The following is a 23159-nucleotide window of genomic DNA, read 5'->3' as shown; positions in this document are numbered from 1 at the left end:
CGTGAGTTGCCCCGGCTGGGGAGCCACCTCCCGCCCCCCCCCTCTGCAAATCGCCTTCCACCCACGAGGTCCCGCCCCAGCAGCCTGCACGAGACCCCCACCCCACACCCCTAAGCAGCTCGCCCTTCCCCGGACCCCCTGGAGCGGCAGCTTGGCGCCGGGCCACCCCAGCGCGCGCCCGCCCGCGTCCGGCGTGGTCTTCCCGGAGCCGGGGCTGCAGGATCGAGGCGTCGCCTCCCGCAGAGTCCTCTTCCTGCTCCGACCTCACCAGGGACTGCGGTGGGCAGTTTCTTCCTCCTCCCTGGTGGTGGTGGTGGGGCGCGCACCACCCACCACCCCTCCCTCCCTCCCCTCCGCGCGCCCTCGTCCCTGCTTGCCTCCCTCCCTCCCGCGCGCCCGCCCGGCGCTTAATCCGCCTCTCCGCCCTTGACACGCGCGCCCAGGTGGCGCCAGGAGACGGAGCCGATCGCGGCGCGCCGCGGAGAGAGCGCGAGAGAGGCTCCCCCGGTTCCCGGTGGCAGCATGAGCAGCAGCAGGACACCGGGGGAGACGGTGGCGACGGCGGCCTCTTCCTCCTCTTGCTCTCCGCGTCCTCCTCGTCGCCCTGCTGCTCCGGATGCCCCCGCAGCCCGCTCCTCCTGCGCCAGGCGGGGCGCCGCTGCGCGCAGCTGATGGCGACGGCGGCGGGCCGGCTGTGAGCAGGGCGATCGCGGGCAGGACTCGGCGGACTAGGCGGGCGGCAGCGGCGGCGACCATCCCTCGGCGGAGCCCTCGGATGCGGGGAGACCCGTGCAGCCCGGAGCGATGGGAGAGTGGACCATTTTGGAAAGGCTGCTGGAGGCTGCGGTGCAACAGCATTCCACCATGATAGGCAGGTGAGAGAGAGAGAGGGCGAGCCGCCAAGAGGACCAGCCGCTTGGCGAGACCGGCGGGGCCAGGAGAGCGAGCGAGCGAGCGCAGGGAAGAACGGACGACCCGGCAGGATCTGCCCCGCGCGTAAAGTTGGGAAGGTGGCTCGGTTAGGGCTGGGAGCCCGGACGCCTGAGTCCCAGAGGGAGGGTCTCTGGTGGGCTTCTGCACAGCCAAGGCGGGGGGCATGTCCGGCTGGCCATTGTAGGGGCCTCGGGGCAAAGACAGAAGCTGCAGGGGTTGAACCACAGCTGCTGCTGCTGCTGCTTCGCCTCCCTGGGTGCCCAGCTGGGCCTGCCGTCCCCGGGTCGTTTTCTCCGAGGAAGGGATCTGGTCTGGGAAGCCCCCTTCAGGAGTCCTTGGCTTGGCGAGAGTCCGGCTGGTGCGTTTTTACGCGGAGGGTAGAAGCGCCGCGTCAGGTTCCCCCTTCTGCAAGGAGCACCCGGAGAGCTGGTGCGGCTTGCCGGAGCCGGAAGGATGCTCTCTGCGCTTCCTCGCCGCCGGGTCCCCTTCCTTTCCAGCGCGCGGTCCTGCCGGGGGCAAGCGGCGCAGGGATTCCCCACCGCCGGGTCTCCGAAGAACCCTTCAGCGCCGGAAAGGCTTCGCACAGGCTTCCCCCAGACTTCATAGCTCCTTCTCTCAGATGCCGGGTGGGCCGTATGTGTATTAAAGTCAGAGCTATGCAGCGAGTCGGGTCCAACTAGTTCAATATTGCCTGCACACTTTGGCAGCGGCTCTCCAGGGCTTCACGCACGGAGATGCCGGCGGATTGAACCTGCATGCCAAACAGGCGTCCAACCCTTGAGCTACAGCCCTTTTCCAGAGGTGCAGACACTTCCCCTCTGTATTGGAAAGCTTGTGCCAAACATACGATCTAAAACAGAATCACCCAGCCAGCCGTCTGGAAGATTGTTAAAATTGTTACCAGAGTGGCTTGCAGAGTTAGGAAAGGCTGGTGGAGTAATTCTTGAAGGGCAGACAAGCACATCAAGGCAAAATGTATCAGCTTGGCAGCCTGGCTTTCTCTAGTGCTTGGCAGAGCAGAAGAGAGGAAGTTCCTACCTGTGGGTATGGCCTTTGCCAAATCTGGAAATCTTATCCCTTCCCGCCAGAGAGGAAAATGATGGGCAGGTGGGTTCTTTCGACTTGAACCAAGGGCTGTAGGACCTGAGACATGGCACTGCCCGAGGCATAATGTGACACAGCATCACACCTGTGGGTATTTTACAGGGTGCCCAGACAGGTCCCTGATCCAAGGAGACTGCAATCTATAAGTTTCCACAGCAGCGGGAGATGCAGCAGAAAGAGGGGTGGGAGAGGCAGGTGTGACTGGAACTATAGACCCACAGAGGTGTATGTGGGGATGGACAGAAAGGTAGGCAAAAGGTCAATGGGCATGTGCAGAGTGTTTGCGACCCGCAGCAAAGCAGCTGCAACGAACTGCTTCCCAGCCACCTCTAGGATGCTCCATCAGCAGTGGCGTAGCGTGGGTTGTCAGCAAGGCAAGTAATTTGCGCCCCCTAACCCGTGGATTTGCGCCCCCTAACCCGTGGATTTGCGCCCCCTAACCCGTGGATTTGCGCCCCCTAACCCTAACCCCCAGATGTTGCGCCTGGTGCGGCCGGCCCCCCCTGCACCCTCCACGCTACGCCACTGTCCATCAGAGGGCTACCCCTCAGACAGGTTTATCTTTTGAGAAACCAAACAATACACAGACTCTGTAAATGGGGACTGGCCAAAAAAAGAAAAAAAGGAAAGAAAGCATGTGTGAAAGAATAGAGAGACAACAGGTTTCTGGCAGGCTGATAATCGCCTCCTTCCAATAACTCCAGGGGCCTGCCAGGTCCTGCAGGACTACACGCCCCCCCCCCGGTCACTCCTGCTAGGTGGGGCTGGAGGGCCAAAGGTTGTCCCCCTCTGTTTTAAGGGATATTTGGGGTGGCCTCATGAAGCCACTGTGTCTCCCTAATCTGACCACTTCCCTCCACTGCTGTCTTCTTTGACCCTCTCTCCATCACCCTTTCTCTCCCTTCTTATCGGGGGCGGCAGTGCCACCAGAACTAATTGCATGGGGAGCATCTCACAAGAGAGGCAGCCCATGGTTTGGGGAGGGCAGCATGGGCAGAAGCTCAGCCCACTCAAGCGTCTTTGTAAGCAAAGGCTACACACTGAGAGCCAGTGTGGTGTCGTGGTTAGAGTGCTGGACTTCGACCCGGGAGACCAGGGTTCGAATCCCCACTCGCACAGATATCGCTGGGTGTGACCTTGGGGGCCAGTCACTTGCTCTCAGCCTAACCTACCTCACAGGGTTGTTGTGGGGATTAAAGAGGATGGAGGCCACGCTGAGCTCCTTAGAGGAAAAAGGTGGGGGATATAAATGCAATAGAAATAAGTATATAATGAGAGGTGGGGAAGAGCAAGCCAGGCAGGTGGGCAGTGGGGACTGTGTGGGTGGGTGGGTGGGTGGGTGGAGGATGTAATTAACAGGAATTAGGAGGTGTGCGGGGGTGGGGAGTGCTGAGATGAAGCATAAACAGGGAGGTGAAAGAAGAAAGGGCAACGCATCCTTTCTTCAGCACCCAGGAGACTGGCTCAGATAAGTGGTCCATCCATCTGAGCATCCCGTCTCCAAGGGCAACCAACCCAAGATGATGCAGAAGAGGCCACTGGGACGTCCCAGAGAATGTCCCTTCAACCACCTATACAGTTTAAACTTCTGCTTTTGGTGTCTTTGGCCTTTAAATTTTCTTGTCTCCCTTTTGCTCTCTTCATTCCTCACACACTAAATCACACACAAGATTTGATGTCCTGGTGCTTTTTGTCCCTTCACATCTCCTGCTCTTTTCCTGTGGAATGAAGCCTTCCTCCTAACAGCCTGCGTAACCCAGCCTCTTCCCATCTTGAAGTGGTGCCTGCAAACCCATCTTTCTGAAAAAGTGGTCTATAATACCTATATGGAGGAGAAGGGGAAGAAATGTCAATGGTGGGGTCAGAAGGTCGCTAAATATGAGAGGTCCTGCCTGTGACCTTTCTGTGCAAAGCCCAAATAAACACAAGTGCAATGAGCATTTGTTCGCAACAGCAGCTAGTGGCGACAACACAGTTTCTACCTTTGCTGAGCTCACTCAACACTAGCGGAAAAGAAAACCTTACCTCTCAAACAAATCCATTTGAACTTTTTTAGTATGTTGTCGCTCAGCAGCTTCCTTTGCAAATATTTTTGTTGTGAGTGATGAATCATGGCATCACAGAGTCTGAAGGGACCCGGAAGGATCGTCTAGCCCAACTCTCTGCAATGCAGGAATATGCAGCTGTCCCTTATGGGGATCAAACCTACAACCTTGGCGCAATCAGCACCATGTGAGCAGGACTTGACCAAGGTTTGCTTTTTGATCATTTTAGCCACCCTCATGGACCTGGTACTGTCCAGATATTTTGGTCTACAGCTTCTGGCACCGGCTGGGGCTGATGGGATTTGTAGTCCAAAAGATCTGGAGGGTGCCAGGTTGGTGGGAAAACAATATACCGTATTTGTCGCTCTATAAGACGCACCAGACCACAAGACGCACCTAGTTTTTGGAGGAGGAAAACAAGAAAAAAATTATTCTGAATCTCAGAAGCCAGAACAGCAAGAGGGATCGCTGCGCAGTGAAAGCAGCAATCCCTCTTGCTGTTCTGGCTTCTGGGATAGCTGCGCAGCCTGCATTCGCTCCATAAGACGCACACACACATTTCCCCTTACTTTTTAGGAGGGAAAAAGTGAGTCTTATAGAGCAAAAAATATCTGTGGGAACCCTGGCCCATCAAACTCATTCTCTCTTGGTGCGCTCTCTCTCTCTCTCTCTCTCTCTCTCTCTCTCTCTCTGTGTGTGTGTGTGTAGGGGGGCATTTTAGCAAACTGCTACTCTTGCCAGACGTTGCCTTTATAAGACAAGCAAGCTGAGAAGGGTAAATGACCCCCCCCCCAAAAAAAAGATGTGGTTGGGTGTGCCCAAAACTGAGTTTTTTCCCTTTCCTTCCTCAGTTCAGACCAAGAGGTCTTTCAATCAAAACTTCAGATTGTTAGCACACAAGAGCCAGGACTCAGATGCACGCGCAGGAACCAGCCCAAGCAACAAATTCCCAGTGCGAAATGAAAACTAGAAATAGGAGTAGATAGGTGGGAAAGGGAAACAAACACAGAATCCTGTGTCCTTAAACGCAGCCTACCGAGATGTGTTTGGACCTTGCCAGCCTAGGCTATGCGCCTCAACATTTGTGCACCCCTTGCCGTTTCCATTCCTAACCTATGAAGACCTCCCCTCCCCATTCTTAGAGGAGACACAAATTACCCAAGGCTTAAATCTTAGAAGCAGGGGTGCACCATTTCTGAAAGAAGGAGAGAGATCGCACCTCCATCCTGCCTGTAAGTCATACTGCTGGTTTTGGTAAATGGACAAGAATTGGCAGAACTGTCTTGAGACAGAGACACTTTGCATGTGCTCAGAGGCATGCTGGCCCAGGAAATAGCTTCTGGGGCAGAACCCTTTCTCGGATGTAAATATCAGACAGGAACAGTGCTGCTCTTGTGCAGCTTCATGGGATACAAAGGCCTCCCAAAAGAGACTTGCCTACAATTGCACGGTTTGCCCAGGCAGTTTAAATGGTCCAAGGCTTAGTCTTATTTTTAATCATTGTGCTTGACTGCATTACATAGGAACATTGAAAGCTGCCTTAGACTGAGTAAGGCCACTGGGCCCATCTAGCTGAATACTGTCTACACTGACTGGCAGTTGCTCTCCAGGCTTTTAGGCCAGAGCCTTCTCCTATCTGGAGAATGAACCGGGACCCTTCTGCATCCAAAGCAGCTGCTCTCTCCCCGAGCAACGATACAGATGGATCCTACACCACCCTGAAACCCAGTAGGACAAATCTTTGAATGAATGGATGAAATCCGTGTTGTCACATTTTATTTGTGTATTTTGTGTTGTTTTTGTAAATGGGAGAAGGCAAACTTTTCCATGGACGTAACTGCACCTTCATCCTGATGCCAATGTTGCAGCAACTTAGGTTTGCCTAGCAGTGGAACCGCAAGATCCAAGGAAGTACCCTTTGGAAAAGGGTACGAACCTGTGAATCAGAGAATTGTAGAGTTGGAAGGGACCCCGAGGGTCATCTAGTCCAACCCCCTGAAATGCAGGAATCTCAGCTAAAGCATCCATGGCAGACGGCCATCCAACCTCTGCTTAAAAACCTCCAAGCAGAGTCCAAACCTCCCGAGGGAGACCGTTCCACGGTCAAACATCTCTTACTGTCAGAAAGTTTTTCCTGATGTTTAGTCAGAATCTCCTTTCTGGGTGGGGGGGAAATCATCCTGTCTTGCATTCTAAATTGCAAGCTCCTTGGGGCAGGGACCCCCCTTCATATGCTTTGCACAACAAAGGTCTGTATAGTTAAAGCTATGGTTTTCCCAGTAGTGATGTATGGAAGTGAGAGCTGGACCATAAAGAAGGCTGATCGCTGAAGAATGGATGCTTTTGAATTATGGTGCTGGAGGAGATTCTTGAGAGTCCCATGGACTGCAAGAAGATCAAACCTATCCATTCTTAAGGAAATCAGCCCTGAGTGCTCACTGGAAGGACAGATCCTGAAGCTGAGTCTCCAATACTTTGGCCATCTCACGAGAAGAGAAGACTCCCTGGAAAAGACCCTGATGTTGGGAAAGATGGAGGGCACAATGAGAAGGGGACGACAGAGGACGAGATGGCTGGACAGTGTTCTCGAAGATACCAACATGAGTCTGACCAAACTGCGGGAGGCAGTTGAAGACAGGAGTGCCTGGCGTGCTCTGGTCCAGGGGGTCACGAAGAGTCGGACACGACTAAACAACAACGACATCTCTTCCAATTCTACTATTCTTAGGACCCTCTGGACAGGCGGTCTGAACTGTGAGCATCACTCTGCTCCTGCCGGACTGCGAGCCACAAAATCCAGCTACCCGGGCTGCCCAAATAGTCTCTGATCCACCTTCCTACCCTCTCAGAATGTAATCTCCCTCTCTGCATTTTGCTTTTGCTCTCCGATCCTTCTCTGTGCCAAATCCCAGCGCTTTCTCATTCATCTTCCTTACCAGAGCTACTGGCAAAAAACTCTGCGTCCTGTCCTTAGGTTTAATTTCAGCCTCCCTTCTCCCCCTCCTCGATATTGCAGCTATGATGGGAACTGCGGAGTTGGCGAAAAGCAACTTCTGTTCTCCTCCTCCTCCCCTCCTCTGAAGTGTGCAAATTGACTCACTTGCTAGATTTTGCGTCGCTGCAGAAACCCAAGTCTCCCTCGTGCCCTTGAAGCTCTCCTGGGTATATAGTCTCTCAAACTGTCTTTACTGTGTGCATACCTGACAGTGCAGTCCTATATTCGTCCACTCAAAAGTTAAGCCCCACTGGCTCTCAGGTAAATGGGTATTAGACTTGTCAGGGCTGCCACTCAGTCCCAGCTCACATAGGACCACGCTAGCCAGCGTTCAAGTTAAAAGAGTCTTTATTGGATTACAGGTTGCATTTCCAAACTGCAATGTGCAGCCCTACTTCTTCTAGGTCAGACCGGCGAAGACCCGTCTGAGTCTCCGCCTCTAGCACACCAGCTTAATATCCTAGCCTTGCTCCACCTCCTGCGCCTTTCCTTCCGTCTCTGGGTCCTTCTGCCCCCCGGGGTCTCTTCTTTCCTACTCTCTTCTGACGCGGACCCCCCTGACCCTTCCGCCTCCCTGCGGCGGGCTTTGGGACCTGGCTCACTCTCTGGGCTGCTTACTGCGCCAGCTTCCGCTACATTTGAACTTGGCGCGCGCGCCCAACTCTCCACCTTCCTCTTGATCGTTTCGTCGCTCCCCGAGGTGGGCGTGGCTACTCCTGACTCATGCTCTCCCTCTTTCTGAAAGCCTCCGGAACCCGATATCTGGTCCCCTTCCTCCCCTCTGCTCCCGGCTGGGTACGTGGGTCCCGATCTCCAACTGCTGCTCTCTGATCCCTCTCTGGACCCTTCTTCCTGGGGTGTCCCCCTGTTTTCCCCCCTTGCTCTGACCGCTGGCGCTCCCTTCTGGGAATCTTCTGACTCACTGGATAAGCTCGGCGATCTCGGTTCGTCATCCCCACTCATCTTTCCTTCGTATTCCTCCCCCTCGCTCTCTGTCTCCTCCCTTCTCTGCGTTTCTGCTCCTGAACCCCTGACATCCATCCCCCCCTCGAAGCCCCCCCTTCCCCCCTCCCCGCTTTCAAGGGTGGTTGCTGGGTGCTCCATCATCACAGGAGTGAATGCCGGATACAGTTCGCTCCTCGTCGCTGGCCGCCAACTGAAGATCTCCGAGTCTTCCTCCTCGCGTTCGTCAACGTTGAGCTGCTCCGCCTCCATTTCGGTGCCGCCGTGCTCGAAACCGAGATCCTCCCCGCACACGTCCATGTCAGTCTCTGCGTCGGTCGCTTGCCCTGGCATCTCCAGCCACCTCCGGCGCCACTGCTCCTCTGGCCGATCGTCCCACCAATACGAGGTGTCGGACGCCGAACCCTCCGGCGACCCCTCTGGGGAACGTGTGCGCTGTGCGGGCTCCCCGTCCGAGTCGAAGCCATGGAACGTGCTGGAGGAAAGTGTGGGTGTGAACAGCCAGTCGTCGAAGAAGCCTGCTGGCATGGGTCTGTGTGGGAAAAGGGCATGAAACTCGTCCTTGAGCAGGGGTTCCTCCAAAGCGTAGTCTGGCACCCAGCTATTAGCACTGGCCCGGGTGCCCTCTCTGGCTAGGAGGTATTCCACTCCGTCTTCCCCCCATCTGGAGTCCAAAATCTCCGTGACTTCGTTGATGGGGTCCTGCTGTGGCAATCTCCCCGCCTCCGTCCGCTCCTGAGACGGACTCGGTGCTGTTCCTGGTTCCTGGAACCTGTGAGGTGTCCTGTAGGGAGTGAGCACCGACCTGTGGAACACCGGATGCATCCTGGAACCCTCCGGTAGCACCAGCCTGAAAGCTACTGGGTTGATCTGCGCTTCGACTTGGTATGGACCGAGTTGCTTGTGCCCCAACTTCTTTTTGGCTAACGATCTGGTCGGCACTGCGTGGGCTGCCAACCAGACCCAGTCTCCCACTCGGATCTCTTCGCCAACCCGCCTGTGCTTGTCCGCTTGCACCTTGTAAGCGTGCTTCGCTAGCTCCAGCTGCCGTCGGAGTTGATCGTGGACCTCCTGCAACTCAGACGCGAAAGCGTCCGCCGTCTGCGGTTCCCCTTCCCCCACTCTGTCCAGTCCCGGGAAGGTTCTGGGATTCCTCCCATTGTTGGCGAAGAACGGCGTCACCCCTGTGGACACGTGCTTCGTGTTGTTGTAGGCGAACTCGGCGAGCGGCAGGTAATCCACCCACGTCGCAGGCTGTTGAGTGGCATAGCATTTCAGGTACTGCTGCATGATGGCATTGACCCTCTCCGCTTGCCCGTTGGTCTGCGGGTGTCTCGCTGATGTCAGGTTGATCTTGACGTTCAGGAAACCCATCAGCTTCTGCCAGAAATTCGAGATGAACTGGCGACCGCGGTCGGACAGTATAGACCGCGGCAGCCCGTGCACTTTGAACACGTGATCTATGAACAGTTTGGCTGTTTGTTCTGCCGTGGCCACCTTCGCACACGGTATGAAGTGTGCCATCTTGGTGAACAAGTCCACCACCACTAGTACAGCTGTCTTGCCTCTCGAGCTGGGGAGATCCGTGACAAAGTCCAGGGCCACCCTCTCCCACGGTTCAAACGGCGTTTGCAGCGGTTCCAGCAGTCCCGCCGGTGGTTTGTGCACCGGTTTGGCCCTCTGGCAGGTGTCGCACCTCGCGACGTAGTCCGCGACTTCCCCTCTCAGTCTGGGCCACCAAAAGTCCCTTGCGACTAATTCCACCGTTTTTTCCGTGCCAAAGTGCCCTGCCGTGGGTGCGTCGTGCAACTGCTGCAGTACCTTGGCGCGAAGTTCATCTCCCGGCACATAGATGGCCCCTTTACGTAAGAGCAAGCCGTCCCGTATCTGGAACTCGTCGCTCTTCGCTGTGCCCTTGTGCACCTCGGCCATCTTCGCCTGCGCGAATGAGTCGTCCTGCAACGCCCGCCGCACCGCATCCAGGTCTACTGTGGCTGAAGCGCACGCCCACGCAGCTGGCGCGAAGATGTGCATGGCTGCCGCTGGCGTCGCCTCTTCGAGGTATTGCGGTTTTCGGGACAGTGCATCCGCCATGATGTTGGTGTCGCCTGGGACGTACTCTATTCGGAAATCGAAGTCAGCAAAGAACTCCGCCCAACGTATCTGCCTCTGGTTCAGGAACTTCGCCGTGCGCCAGTGCTCCAGATTCTTGTGGTCCGTGCAGACCTGCACCGTGTGCTTGGCGCCGATCAGGAAGTGTCTCCATGCTTTGAATGCTGCATGAATGGCAAGCAACTCCCTGTCCCAGATGGTGTAGTTCTGCTCCGACTTGGTGAGCTTTCTGGAGTAGAACGCTCCCGGCCTCCAGACCCCCTGTGGGTCCCTCTGCAGCAGTACAGCTCCCACTGCTCTATCGGACGCGTCTGTCTCTACCCGCATCGGTCTGCTGGGGTCGATATGCAGCAGTTGCTCTTCCGACGCGAAGAGACGCTTGAGTGCCTGAAAGGACTGCTCCGCCTGCTCCGTCCAGATGAATTTCTTTTTCTTGGAGCTTAGCGTGTCCGTAATAGCTGCCGTCTGCATCGCGAACCCTTTGATAAACTTGCGATAGAAGTTGGCGAAGCCGACAAACCGCTGGACCTCCTTCCGGTTGCGCGGGCTCTTCCAATCCAACACCGCTCGAACCTTGGCGCTGTCCATGGCTAGCCCCTTGTCCGACAACTTGTAACCCAAGAAATCCACCTCCGTCGTGTCGAACTGGCACTTCTCCAGTTTGGCGTACAGTCTATGCTGCTGCAACCTCTCCAGCACCTACCGAACATCCTGGTCATGCGCTTGCTGCGTCTCGGAGAATATCAGGATGTCATCCAGAAAGCAGACGCACTTCTTGTAGAGGAGTCCCGCCAACACATGATGCATGAAAGCTTGAAAACAGTGAGAACCGTTTTGCAATCCAAACGGCATCACTCTGTACTCGTAGGTTCCCAGAGGCGTGAACATGGCTGTCTTCCACTCATCGCCCTCCCTCATGCGGATGAGATTGTACGCCCCTCGCAGGTCCAACTTGGTAAACACGCGTCCCTTGCGCACCGTCGCCAGTAGGTCGTCAATCCTGGGCATGGGGAAATCAGAGGGCTTGGTCATCTTGTTCAAGAGGCGAAAATCCACCACCAGCCTCTTTTGGGGCGTGTCCTTCTTCTTCACAAAGAAAACAGGACTGCCCCCTACTGCCCTGGACTCCCGGATGAAACCGCGCTCCAAATTGTGATCTATGAACTGTTTGAGTTCCTGTAGTTCATCCTCCGACATGGAATACAGCCTCCCCTTCGGTAGCGTCGCCCCTGGTAGGAGGTCAATCTTGCAGTCATATTGCCTGTGCGGTGGTAACTTGTCTGCCTCCTTCTCGCAGAAGACCTCCAGAAAGTCTGCGTATTTGTGGGGGACTGCTTGCAACGTTCCCAACTGCAGTTGTGATTCCTCCTCCTCTCCCTCCTGTTCGGGCAGGATGCAGTGTTCTGCGCAGTAAGAGGAGCCGAAGATCAGCTGTCGCTGGTACCAAGCCAGTGTCGGACTGTGCCTGTCCAGCCAACTCATGCCCAACACAATGGGTGTGTCCGACAGGCGGGTGACGTTAAAACTGATGACTTCCCTGTGGTTGCCAAGGCGCATCACCATTGGCGGCGTTTGCTTCACCACCTGCCCCCCCAGCAACTCTCTACCATCCACTGTGACGACTTGCAGGGGCAGAGTGGCCGGTAATAGCTGTATAGCGTGCTGCTCCACAAAATCCTGTGCTATAAAGTCTGCGTTGCTTCCAGAATCCACAGAAAGCGGCACTTCGATAGTGACGCCATCGGGCAGCTGGAGAGATGCTGTGAGTTGCACTACTGGTTTGGGTGGGAGGGGGTCCGTGGGTTGCAAGATTGCTGGGGACTGCTTCAGTGATGCGTCTGGCTGGGCCCCAGTGCCTCTGTCTCCAGCCAGACATCGTCGTTTCCCTGCTGTTGTTCGCTGTGTTGCGTGGCCGCTTTCACCGTTGCGGAGGCTGCAGTGTGCTTGGAGCTCCTCTGGGGACACTCTTTCACCAAGTGTTGAGAGCTGTCGCATATATAACACTTCCTGGTCCCTCTAGGAGGTTTAGTCTTGACTGCCGCCGGTGCAGGGGCTCTGGTAGCTGACTGAGCCCTGGCGCCTCCCACCTCCATAGGTTCCACTCCCCCTCCTGGCGGAGGTGTGGATTGCGCACGCGCAGCTTCCCTGGGAACGAAAGAGAAACTTCTCGCTGCTTCGCGCCCTCCACGTCCTTCGTCTCTGCACCATGGACGTTCTTCCAGCCTCACCCCCACAGTCAGCGCCCTTTGGACCACTTCCTGCGTGCTCCGGGGCCTCTCCCCCCTCGCAATTTCGTCTTTAACAGCACTGCTCAAACCTTCCCAGAAGAGGTCTCTGACTGGGGGCGAATCCCGGTCCCATTCTAAGGCACTGACCAGCGCAAAAAAGCGGGCGTGATACTGGCGTACGCTCGCCCTCCCTTGTTTCAGTCCATGAATCTCCCGTCGGGCAAGATCCACGTCAATGGTAGATAAAAAGCACGCATCCATCGCTTTGATAAAGGCATCTGCATTCTGAAGCGCCGGATCTTTATCCCTCCACAAATTGCGTAGCCACGCTTTCGCATCCCCATGCAAATGGGATAGTATAAACCCCACTTTCTCTTCCTCATCTCTAAAGTCTTTCGCCAGCAGTTGCAGTGCGCACATTACGTCTGCTCGAAAATTGGGGTACTGTTGTAAATTCCCATCGAAGTGAGCCACAAGCCCTCCTGCTCTCCGTGCCAACCCAACCCCCTCCGGTCTGGGTCCTGGCTGCCCCTGCTTAACCAAGGCTTCAAACCTGGCGTGGAGATCTCTGTAGGCGGCTGCTGCATCCTCCTCCCTTTTCTTGGATGCCTGTACCTCCGCGTTCAATTGGGTCACTGCCTGTTGCAGCGCTGAAATTTTCTCTGCTTCCGTCATCTCTGCCAACCGTTGTGAGCTCGCTCCCAAACACCAATTTCCTCCTCTCGCTGCTTCTGCCTCCGCTGCGAGGTATCAGGTGTCCGAAGCTTTAAAGAGACGGGTCTTACTGTCAGGGCTGCCACTCAGTCCCAGCTCACATAGGACCACGCTAGCCAGCGTTCAAGTTAAAAGAGTCTTTATTGGATTACAGGTTGCATTTCCAAACTGCAATGTGCAGCCCTACTTCTTCTAGGTCAGACCGGCGAAGACCCGTCTGAGTCTCCGCCTCTAGCGCACCAGCTTAATACCCTAGCCTTGCTCCACCTCCTGCGCCTTTCCTTCCGTCTCTGGGTCCTTCTGCCCCCCGGGGTCTCTTCTTTCCTACTCTCTTCTGACGCGGACCCCCCTGACCCTTCCGCCTCCCTGCGGCGGGCTTTGGGACCTGGCTCACTCTCTGGGCTGCTTACTGCGCCAGCTTCCGCTACATTTGAACTTGGCGCGCGCGCCCAACTCTCCACCTTCCTCTTGATCGTTTCGTCGCTCCCCGAGGTGGGCGTGGCTACTCCTGACTCATGCTCTCCCTCTTTCTGAAAGCCTCCGGAACCCGATATCTGGTCCCCTTCCTCCCCTCTGCTCCCGGCTGGGTACGTGGATCCCGATCTCCAACTGCTGCTCTCTGATCCCTCTCTGGACCCTTCTTCCTGGGGTGTCCCCCTGTTTTCCCCCCTTGCTCTGACCGCTGGCGCTCCCTTCTGGGAATCTTCTGACTCACTGGATAAGCTCGGCGATCTCGGTTCGTCATCCCCACTCATCTTTCCTTCGTATTCCTCCCCCTCGCTCTCTGTCTCCTCCCTTCTCTGCGTTTCTGCTCCTGAACCCCTGACAAGACTGCACCCGCAATGTTGCTTTCAGTTTTCTTTGCCCGTGCAATGAAATCTGAATTCATTTGCGGAGGAAGAAGAAGAGGAGGAGGAGTTTGGATTTGATACCCCGCTTTATCACTACCCTAAGGAGTCTCAAAGTGGCTAACATTCTCCTTTCCCTTCCTCCCCCACAACAAGCACTCTGTGAGGTGAGTGGGGCTGAGAGACTTCAGAGAAGTGTGACTAGCCCAAGGTCACCCGGCAGCTGCATGTGGAGGAGCGGGGAAGCGAACCCAGTTCACCAGATTACGAGACTACCGCTCTTAACCACTACACCACACTGGCGATTCCTCTTAACTTGCAGTGGATTGGGGCTCTTGGAAGCCCTTCTGCTTTCATCCAGCATCTCAGCTGTTTCCCAAGAGGTGCTCCGAGGAAGCCCCCAACTCCCTGGCTCCATAAATTTAAGACTTTCCCAAAGAATCCTGGGAAATGTAGTTTGTTAAAGGGTGCTGGGAATTACAGTCCTGTGAGGGTTAAACCATAGCTCCCACTACCTATTTATCTGTATCTATCTATCCAGTGGTACCTCAAAAGTCAAACGGAATCCGTTCCGGAAGTCCATTCGACTTCCAAAATGTTCAGAAACCAAAGCACAGCTTCTAATTGGTTGCAGGAACCTCCTGCAGCCAATCGGAAGCCCTGCCAGACGTTCAGGTTCCAAAGAACGTTCGCAAACCGGAACACTCACTTCTGGGTTTGCGGCATTCGGGAGCCAAAACATTTGACTCACAAGGTGTTTGGCATCCAAGGTATGACTGTACTGGAGAGGGGGACCTTATTCTTGAGATGTGTGGCACTCATGCAGCTATAATCTCAGAGGATCTCTTTCAGCATTTTGTGTGTGTGTGTGTCTTCTAAAAGTCAGATAATTGTTTATTTCCTTGACATCTTAAGGGAGGGCATTCCACAGGGCGGGCGCCACCACTGGGAAGGCCCTCTGCCTGGTTCCCTGTAGCTTCACTTCTCGCAGTGAGGGAACTCCCAAAAGGCCCTTGGAGCTGGACCCCAGTGTCCAGGCTGAGTGATGTGGGTGGAGATGCTCCTTCAGGTATACTGTGCCTTTGAGGCTATTTAGGGACATGGGTGGCACTGTAGGGACGCGGGTGGCGCTGTGGGTTAAACCACAGAGCCTAGGACTTGCCGATCAGAAGGTTGGCGGTTCGAATCCCTGCGATGGGGTGAGCTCCCGTTGCTCGGTCCCAGCGCGTGACAACCTAGCAGTTCGAAAGCACATCAAAGTGCAAGTAGATAAATAGGTACCGCTCTGGCGGAAAGGTAAAAGGCGTTTCCGTGTGCTGCTCTGGTTCGCCAGAAGAGGCTTAGTCATGCTGGCCACATGACCCGGACGCTGTACGCCGGCTCCCTTGGCCAATAAAGCGAGATGAGCGCCGCAACCCCAAAGTCGGCCACGACTGGACCTAGTGTTCAGGGGTCCCTTTACCTTTTAGGGCTTTCAAGGTCAGCACCAACACTTTGAATTGTGCTCGGAAAGTGGGAGCCAATGTAGATACTTTAGGACCTGCGTTATGTGGTCACAGTGGCGATCCAGTGTCTCCCTTAATATCTCCCTCTGCTCTCCTCTCTTGCCATTCCGCCAGGATCCTGCTGACAGTGGTGGTGATCTTCCGCATCCTGATTGTGGCCATCGTGGGAGAGACGGTTTACGAGGACGAGCAGACCATGTTCATGTGCAATACCCTGCAGCCCGGGTGCAACCAGGCCTGCTACGACAAGGCCTTCCCCATCTCGCACATCCGCTACTGGGTCTTCCAGATCATCCTGGTCTGCACGCCCAGCCTCTGCTTCATCACCTACTCGGTGCACCAGTCGGCCAAGCAGAGGGACCGCCGCTACTCCTTCCTCTACCCGCTGCTGGAGAAGGACGGCAGGAAGGTGAAGAACGTCAACGGCATCCTGGTGCAGAACCCGGACGGCTCCTCCAAGGAGGAACCTGACTGCCTGGAGGTGAAGGAGATCCCCAGCGCCCCCATGCGGCCCCCTAAGAGCTCCAAGGTCAAGCGACAGGAGGGCATCTCCCGCTTCTACATCATCCAGGTCAGTCGGGGTGCTAGAGGGCTCCCCTTTGCCTGCTGCATGCCCAACCCCTCCCTAAGATTGGGGAGGGCTAGGGACTCGCTCAACAGCTCGTGAAAAGGCCGAGAGGTTGCAGGGAGGAGCTGTGCATGAGCCCGTCGCGTGGTGCGGCGGCAAGTGAGGCCAGTGCTATTCTAGGTTGTTGCATCATAGCCTCGCACAATCCGGCAAAATGCACCCAGCCGTCTATCCCCTTAGCTGGCAGGCAGAATTCTGTGTGCCACCCCATGCCCCCTGCGCCAGTCTAGTGCAATAGCAGAGACGGTCCCCAACGTCAGTGTTAAAACAATATCCACGTGAAGGTGTGCATAGGCCTGGAGAGTGGTTGCCTCAGGCTGGCTCTAGATGTCATCCATTGGGCACGACCCAGCAGGGTAGCTCAGTTGGTTAGAGCGTGGTGCCGATAACTCCAAAGTTGCAGGTTCGATCCCCGTAAGGGACAGTGTTGCAGGGGGCTGGACTGGATGATCTTCGGGGCCCCTTCCAACTCTATGATTCTGTGATCACTGCTTTGAGGTGCATTCATTCCCCCCACTCCCGGCCGGGCGTTGCGTGGCTGTAGCACAGCTTTCAGCAACCCGGCGCCCTCGTTGGAGGAACACCGAGCTGACGGGGCCTCATGGGCATTGTAGTTCAAGGGCCCCCACCCGCTTGGCAAAGACTGGAACATTCTGGCAGACAGAACGACATCGGAGGAGCCTGTGTGTGATGGTCCCGGGGCTAACTGAGAGGCGAGGTCCGAGTCCAGTCCGATGTCAATGGTGCGGTATGGAGGCTGTCCGTCAAAGATGTAGCTGGGTCCAAGGAAGGGAGTCGGGTGGGGTCAGGAACTCTGGCTGAAGAGCAGGACAGGGTGTAGGCAGGAACAGGCTACCAACAATGTTGCTCCCACAACCTGGGACTGGGGCTAGCTGGCTTTTATCTGTCCCGAGGCATAGGGCGGCCCCGATCCTCTGGTGACTCGCCTCTCCTGGCCTGGAGGTGAGCACTCCTCCTGCGGGAACTTGGTTCCCTCCGCCTCTCTGCCCTGAGCCCCTGCAGCTCCGGAGAGGCTGGAGGGTTACCGGACCCAGAGGCAACCCCAGCTTCCCCTGACGGGGCTGAGAGTGGAGCACCTGCAGGCAATGGGTCCTCCATCACCTCAGGAGCCAGAACAGACTCAGCTGCTGCCTGCACCTGAGGATCCAGCACAGGTGAGGACCCTTCAGACCCATGCCCAAGCCCCGGCTCAGCTGGTTCTGGAGGCGGGGACTCCTGTGCAGGCTGGGATTCCTCAGGTTCAGCCTCTGAGTTCCTCAGGTTCAGCCTCTGAGTCTGTGGCCTGTTTGGTCCAACATCCTGTTCTTGCAGCGGCCAGCCAGATGCAACAGCAGCTCTCCCCTCCGGTGGTCCCCAGCTGTTCAGAGACATTGCTGCCTCCGGCTGCGAGGACAGAACTGAGGGCCACTGGTAGCCCTCTCCTCCATTAATTTGTCTGGTCCTCTTTTGGAGCCACCCGGGGTGGTGGCCATCGCTGCCTCTGGTGGCAATGAGTTCCATAGTTTAAGTATGCTCCACATGAAGTACTTTCTGATGGTAGAACTGTCTGACGGTTAGAGCTGTTTGACAGTGGAACAGACACCCTCGGAAGGTGGCAGACTCGGCTTCGCGTAGGTTTCTAAACAGAGGCTGGCGGCTATCCATTAGGGAATATTTAGCTGCGATTCCTGCATTTCAGGGGGTGGGACTAGATGACCCTGGTCTTTCCTACCAGCTCTACAATTCTATGAGAAGACTTTAGGCGGAAGATAATAGTAATTTGGGATGTGGGTGGTGCTGTGGGTTAAACCACAGAGCCTAGGACTTGCCGATCAGAAGGTCGGCGGTTCAAATCCCCGTGACAGGGTGAGCTCAGTCCCTGCTCCTGCCAACCTAGCTGTTCGAAAGCACGTCAAAGTGCAAGTAGATAAATAGGTACCACTCCGGCGGGAAGGTAAACGGCGTTTCCGTGTGCTGCTCTGCTTTGCCAGAAGCGACTTAGTCATGCTGGCCACATGACCCGGAAGTTGTATGCCGGCTCCCTCGGCCAATTAAGCGAGATGAGCACCGCAACCCCAGAGTCGGCCATGACTGGACCTAATGGTCAGGGGTCTCTTTACCTTTAATAGTAATTTAATAATTGTAATATTTATACCGCACCTATCTGGCTGGGTGTGACGAGCAGGATTTCTAATTGTCCAAGGGTGAGCCAGGGATTGGTGGACAAAGGGGTTTTCCCCCCTTCCTTGGAAACAGCAGAAATATATATAGCCTTATGCAAAAGGAACAAGAAGAGAGGGAAACTTCGGCATTCGGGTTGCAGAATGCAGATCCTTTTCCTAAGCGCAGAGAATGTGCAGCCCGGACTCTAAGCGTCGTCCTGATCTTCCTTCCCAGCAGCCTACGCGAGAGAAAAGGGCACGAGGGTCTGGCGGCAACATGGTGACCATCTGTTTTATTTATAGACGCGCGGGGCGAGAACGAGCGTAGAAGGGAGGCAGCGTTGGCAGCAGGCAGGAGTGGCGCTAAGGCTTCAGGCGGTGCCAGCACCACCTGGAGAAATCCAACCATCTCCGAGCACCACAAGACACATCTTCCATGTGTCTTTCCAGTGCCCCAGACAGCTCCCATGCTGTCTGGCTCCGGTGGGGCCTGTCAATGACCAGTTTGGATTCTCCGGGATGGGGGCAGGGGGGTCTTGTTAGCAGCAAGGATAGAGCTAAGAGTAGGCACTCACACCGCATGATTCAGGCGGATTCAGCCAGGGTGCGGTTTCAGCCTGCAGCCCAATTGGGTGGAAGCAGCCTCAAATCTCTGTGAGTTGGGCTGCCAGGGGGTGGGGTGCCCAGCAGGGAATGTACCAGTGCAGTGGTTCCCAAGCTTTTTTTGTGGAGGGGGGGCCCTGCCACCCACTTGGTTCCATAACCTCATCTCCCATGCCCCTTGCCCTATAAAAAGCACCATTCATGACAGCGGTGTGCACAACTCGCTAAGGAAGACAACAACGCAATGAAATTCAAAACGGCAACGGTCAGTTGTCCATTTATTCAGAATCCAATTAGATTGAGTCTAATTAATCAACTCAACAAAACTGATGAGCTTGATGCGGCGATACCAGCTTTTCAAACTGGGATTGCCATTTAGCGACCTCAGTCCTGTATACCTGAAGGTGCGTCTCCACCCCCATCGTTCTGTCCGGACACTGAGGTCCAGCGCCGAGGGCCTTCTGGTGGTTCCCTCCCTGCGAGAAGGGAGGTTACAGGGGACCAGGCAGAGGGCCTTCTTGGTAGTGGCGCACTCCCATCAGACGTCAAGGAAATAAGCAGCTATCCTATTTTTAAAAGACATCTGAAGGCAGCCCTGTTTAGGGAAGTTTTTTATATTTAATGCTGTATTGTTTTTAACACTCAATAGGGAGCCGCCCAGAGTGGCTGGGGAAACTCAGCCAGGTGAACGGGGTATAAATAATAATAATAATAATAATAATAATAATAATAATAATAATAATAATAATAATAATAATAATAATAATAATAATTATTATTATTATTATTATTATTATTATTATTATTATTATTATTATTATTATTATTATTACAATTACAATTATTATAGTGTCCCGCAAGTGCTTTCCCTGCTGGGAGCAAGAAAGGTGATACAGCGCCCCCAATTGTCTTTTAAATTAGAGTCTAAAAACCAGAGTTTCTCAAATTTGGGTCTCCCGCTGTTTTTGGACTATAATTCCCATAATCCCTAGCTAGCAGGACCAGAGAGGTCAAGGATGATGGGAACTGTAGTTCGGAAACAGGAGGACACCCCAAGTTTGAGAAACTCTGGTTTTTAAAGTAAAGATTAGCCCTGCCCCACATTGATTTGGGGCTGGATCTGGGTGGGGCGTCCTCTGGATTTGGGGCAGGCATGTGGGGAGGGGGTCCCCCCCTACACAAAGCCAGGCAGATATATTGAAAGCAGGCAGCGGAAAAGACCAAGTCAAAGTCAGAAGCAGAAAACAGGAACGTTGCAGCACCAAGGTCCGCTCCAGCTGAAGCTGCTGGTTCATTCAATAATCCAAATTCTGCTGCTGGGCTTAAAAGGGCATCTGTTTTCATTTTAGGGCTCTGGGCCCCCAACCCTGCTCCGTGCCCTCTAGGGCTCTGTTTCTCAAACTCAGATCTCCAGTTGTTGTTGGGCTACAACTCCCATCATCCAACAGATGGTTCACAACTGAACCTGGGACCCTAGGCGTACTGATTCCACCTGGTGACACCTGTATGCGGTTCAGGCCTCCTAAATTTCATTGGGGCCGAGGTGTGCCCTTGAATGCCCCCCCTCGCATGAAGCTGTTGGGCTCAATCCTCCTCACACTAGGGTTTGCCTGAACTTTTGGGGGAAGCAGCATGGAAGATCTGCTCTCTGGTGTAGGCTTCTTAGTCACCTTCCTTCCAGCTCGCAGCACCCAACTTGCCTGACTTGCTTTTTCTCCCTCCCTCGTTCCGCCTCTCACTCTTTATTCGCTGTAGTTTGAACAAAGGAGCTAACACCTTCCACCAAACATGAGGCAGCAGATGAGTGCAAAAAAGTAAAAAGCCAAACAATGGGGACCCTGGCAGCAACTGAGGAACAATATTGCTGACTGATGATGCAAAGTTATCACACGGCTGAAAGCCAAGCCCTTGCAGGTCCTTGCTGGGGGAGCAGCCTTGCCTTGTCGCTCTCGCATAGAGAGAGACATTTGGTATGGAAAATTCAAGAAGAAGTGCATATTTGGGTAGGGAAGGGTTCTCCAGGTCTAGCTAACTACTAAGCTGAAGATCCAAGGGGGCCATGGTCGCTCCTTGGCTCTCAGCACTTATAGATCCCAAGGCTGATCTCTCCCAAGGGGACCTGGAGGAGACAGAAAGCTAAGATCGCAGGAAAGGTCAGCACAGATACCACGGGGAAAGTTTGGAGGTTCCTTACTCTGTCCGCTTCAGGCCCCTGCTGATTTGCATTGAGCAAATACAGTGGTACCTCAGGTTACATACGCTTCAGGTTACATATGCTTCAGGTTACAGACTCCGCTAACACAGAAATAGTGCTTCAGGTTAAGAAATTTGCTTTAGGATAAGAACCGAAATCGGGCTCTGGTGGCGGCAGCAGGAGGCCCCATTAGCTAAGGTGGTGCTTCAGGTTAAGAACAGTTTCAGGTTAAGAACGGACCTCCAGAACGAATTAAGTACTTAACCAGAGGTACCACTGTACAAGCCACTGAGTCATTATTAACAAAAAAATGAGTGTGAGGATAATCGCCAAAGGGCCTACAGTGGTACCTCGGGTTACATACGCTTCAGGTTACAGACTCCGCTAACCCAGAAATATTACCTCGGGTTAAAAACTTTGCTTCAGGATGAGAACAGAAATCGTGCAGCAGCGGCGCGGCGGCAGCAGCAGCAGCAGCAGGAGATCCCATTAGCTAAAATGGTGCTTCAGGTTAAGAACGGACCTCTGGAACAAAGTAAGTACTTAACCCGAGGTACCACTGTATAGAGGAAAGAGAAGCTGTGGCTCCCCGGATTTGCTGGGCCTCCGGTTCCCATCGTCCTCTGCCAGGGCAGCCAGCAGTGAGGGATGATGGGAGTTGTAGTTCAGTAGCATCTGGAGGTAGAGGCCGCTCTCTGCCAATCCCTGACCCTGTTCCCCTCCCGCTGCTTTAGGTGGTTTTCCGCAATGCCTTGGAGATTGGCTTCCTGGCGGGACAGTACTTCCTGTACGGCTTCAACGTGCCGGCCATTTTCGAGTGCGACCGCTACCCGTGCGTCAAGGAGGTGGAGTGCTACGTGTCGCGGCCCACGGAGAAGACCGTCTTCCTCGTCTTCATGTTTGCCGTGAGCGGGATCTGCGTCCTCCTCAACCTGGCCGAGCTCAACCACCTCGGCTGGCGCAAGATCAAGACCGCCATCCGAGGGGTGCAGGCCAGGCGGAAATCCATCTGCGAGGTGCGCAGGAAGGACCTCTCCTCGCTGGCCCAAGTGCCTACACTCGGACGGACGCAGTCGAGCGAGTCCGCCTACGTCTGAGCGCTCCCGATCCGGTTCGGTTGGGGCGGGGATCGGGGCCTCGGCGGGCCTGACGTCGCCAACGCAGCAAGGAGAAAACGCCACCTGCTGGCCTGACCACAATACCTCCCAGGTTAACCATGCAATATTCAGTGGGTGCTTTCAAAAACAAAACACCCGCCTCGCTTTCAGAGGACGGGGCCTCACGTTCGCTTTAAGGGCTGATTGGGGAGACCCAGCCCCTCAGGAGCCATGGGGCAAGAGCAAGGGGGAGGGAAATGGAGGAAGAGGCTTGGTGCCCCTTCCTCCTATGCGCCGGCTCCCGACAAATATTTTCTCTTCTCTACACTTAACTAATGGTGCAAGCAAAACGGTGCAGTTTGCGGAAACTTGTGCCTATGACTCCTTTTTACGGACTGGTGATGAAAAACGCATGAATCGGCGGTGGGTGGGGGAGGCTTGTGGGGGGGACGTTGCTTGCGTGCGTGTATTTTTTTAAAGGAAGCAACAACAGAAAGACAGAGAGAGGGGCTTTCCCCTCATGCACGACCGGATCTCTCTCATCTGCCGTGATGTAAATAGTGAACGAGAAAATGTGATTTTATATAAAAAAGATAAGGTATGCAATAAAAAAACCCCCATTTTCTTCATTTGTTTTTCCTGGCAGCCTCTCTGTTGGTGCTGGGGGGAATCGGTGGCAATGGTGTTGGGAGAATGGATGGGTCAGGTTGATGTCTGTGCGTGCTCCATAAATCCCAAGGGTATGTGGAGAAGACCAGATCACCATTCTGTCCTGTCCCAGCTGCGGCGTGTGGGGCGGCCCCGCAGTTTTGTTTGTTTTTCAATCGACCTTCTTCCGGGCTTTCAAAAGCAGTCGGGCATGTGGAAGCAAAGTACAGTGGTACCTCGGGTTATAGACGCTTCAGGTTACAGACTCCGCTAACCCAGAAATAGTACCTCGGGTTAAGAACTTTGCTTCAGGATGAGAACAGAAATCATGCTGCGGCGGCAGCGGGAGGCCCCATTAGCTAAAGTGGTGCTTCAGGTTA

General features: G+C 54.8%; 1 protein-coding gene across 1 annotated transcript; it reads left to right on the top strand.

Annotated features, from left to right (window-relative positions):
• The first annotated feature begins 440 nt into the window (after positions 1–440).
• LOC308590504 (gap junction delta-2 protein-like) lies at positions 441–22760 on the top strand. The gene is made up of 3 exons (XM_081200611.1): positions 441–875; positions 15562–16018; positions 21769–22760. Exons 1-3 carry the CDS (start codon positions 805–807, stop codon positions 22129–22131), a joined length of 891 nt encoding a protein of 296 aa, XP_081056737.1. The 5' UTR covers positions 441–804; the 3' UTR covers positions 22132–22760.
• The last annotated feature ends 399 nt before the right edge of the window (positions 22761–23159 follow it).

Source organism: Podarcis bocagei (assembly GCF_964188305.1).
Source record: "Podarcis bocagei genome assembly, chromosome: 7".
Taxonomy (NCBI): domain Eukaryota; kingdom Metazoa; phylum Chordata; class Lepidosauria; order Squamata; family Lacertidae; genus Podarcis; species Podarcis bocagei.
The sequence above is the reverse complement of the archived record's forward strand: the minus strand, read 5'-3'. Positions and strand labels throughout refer to the sequence as shown.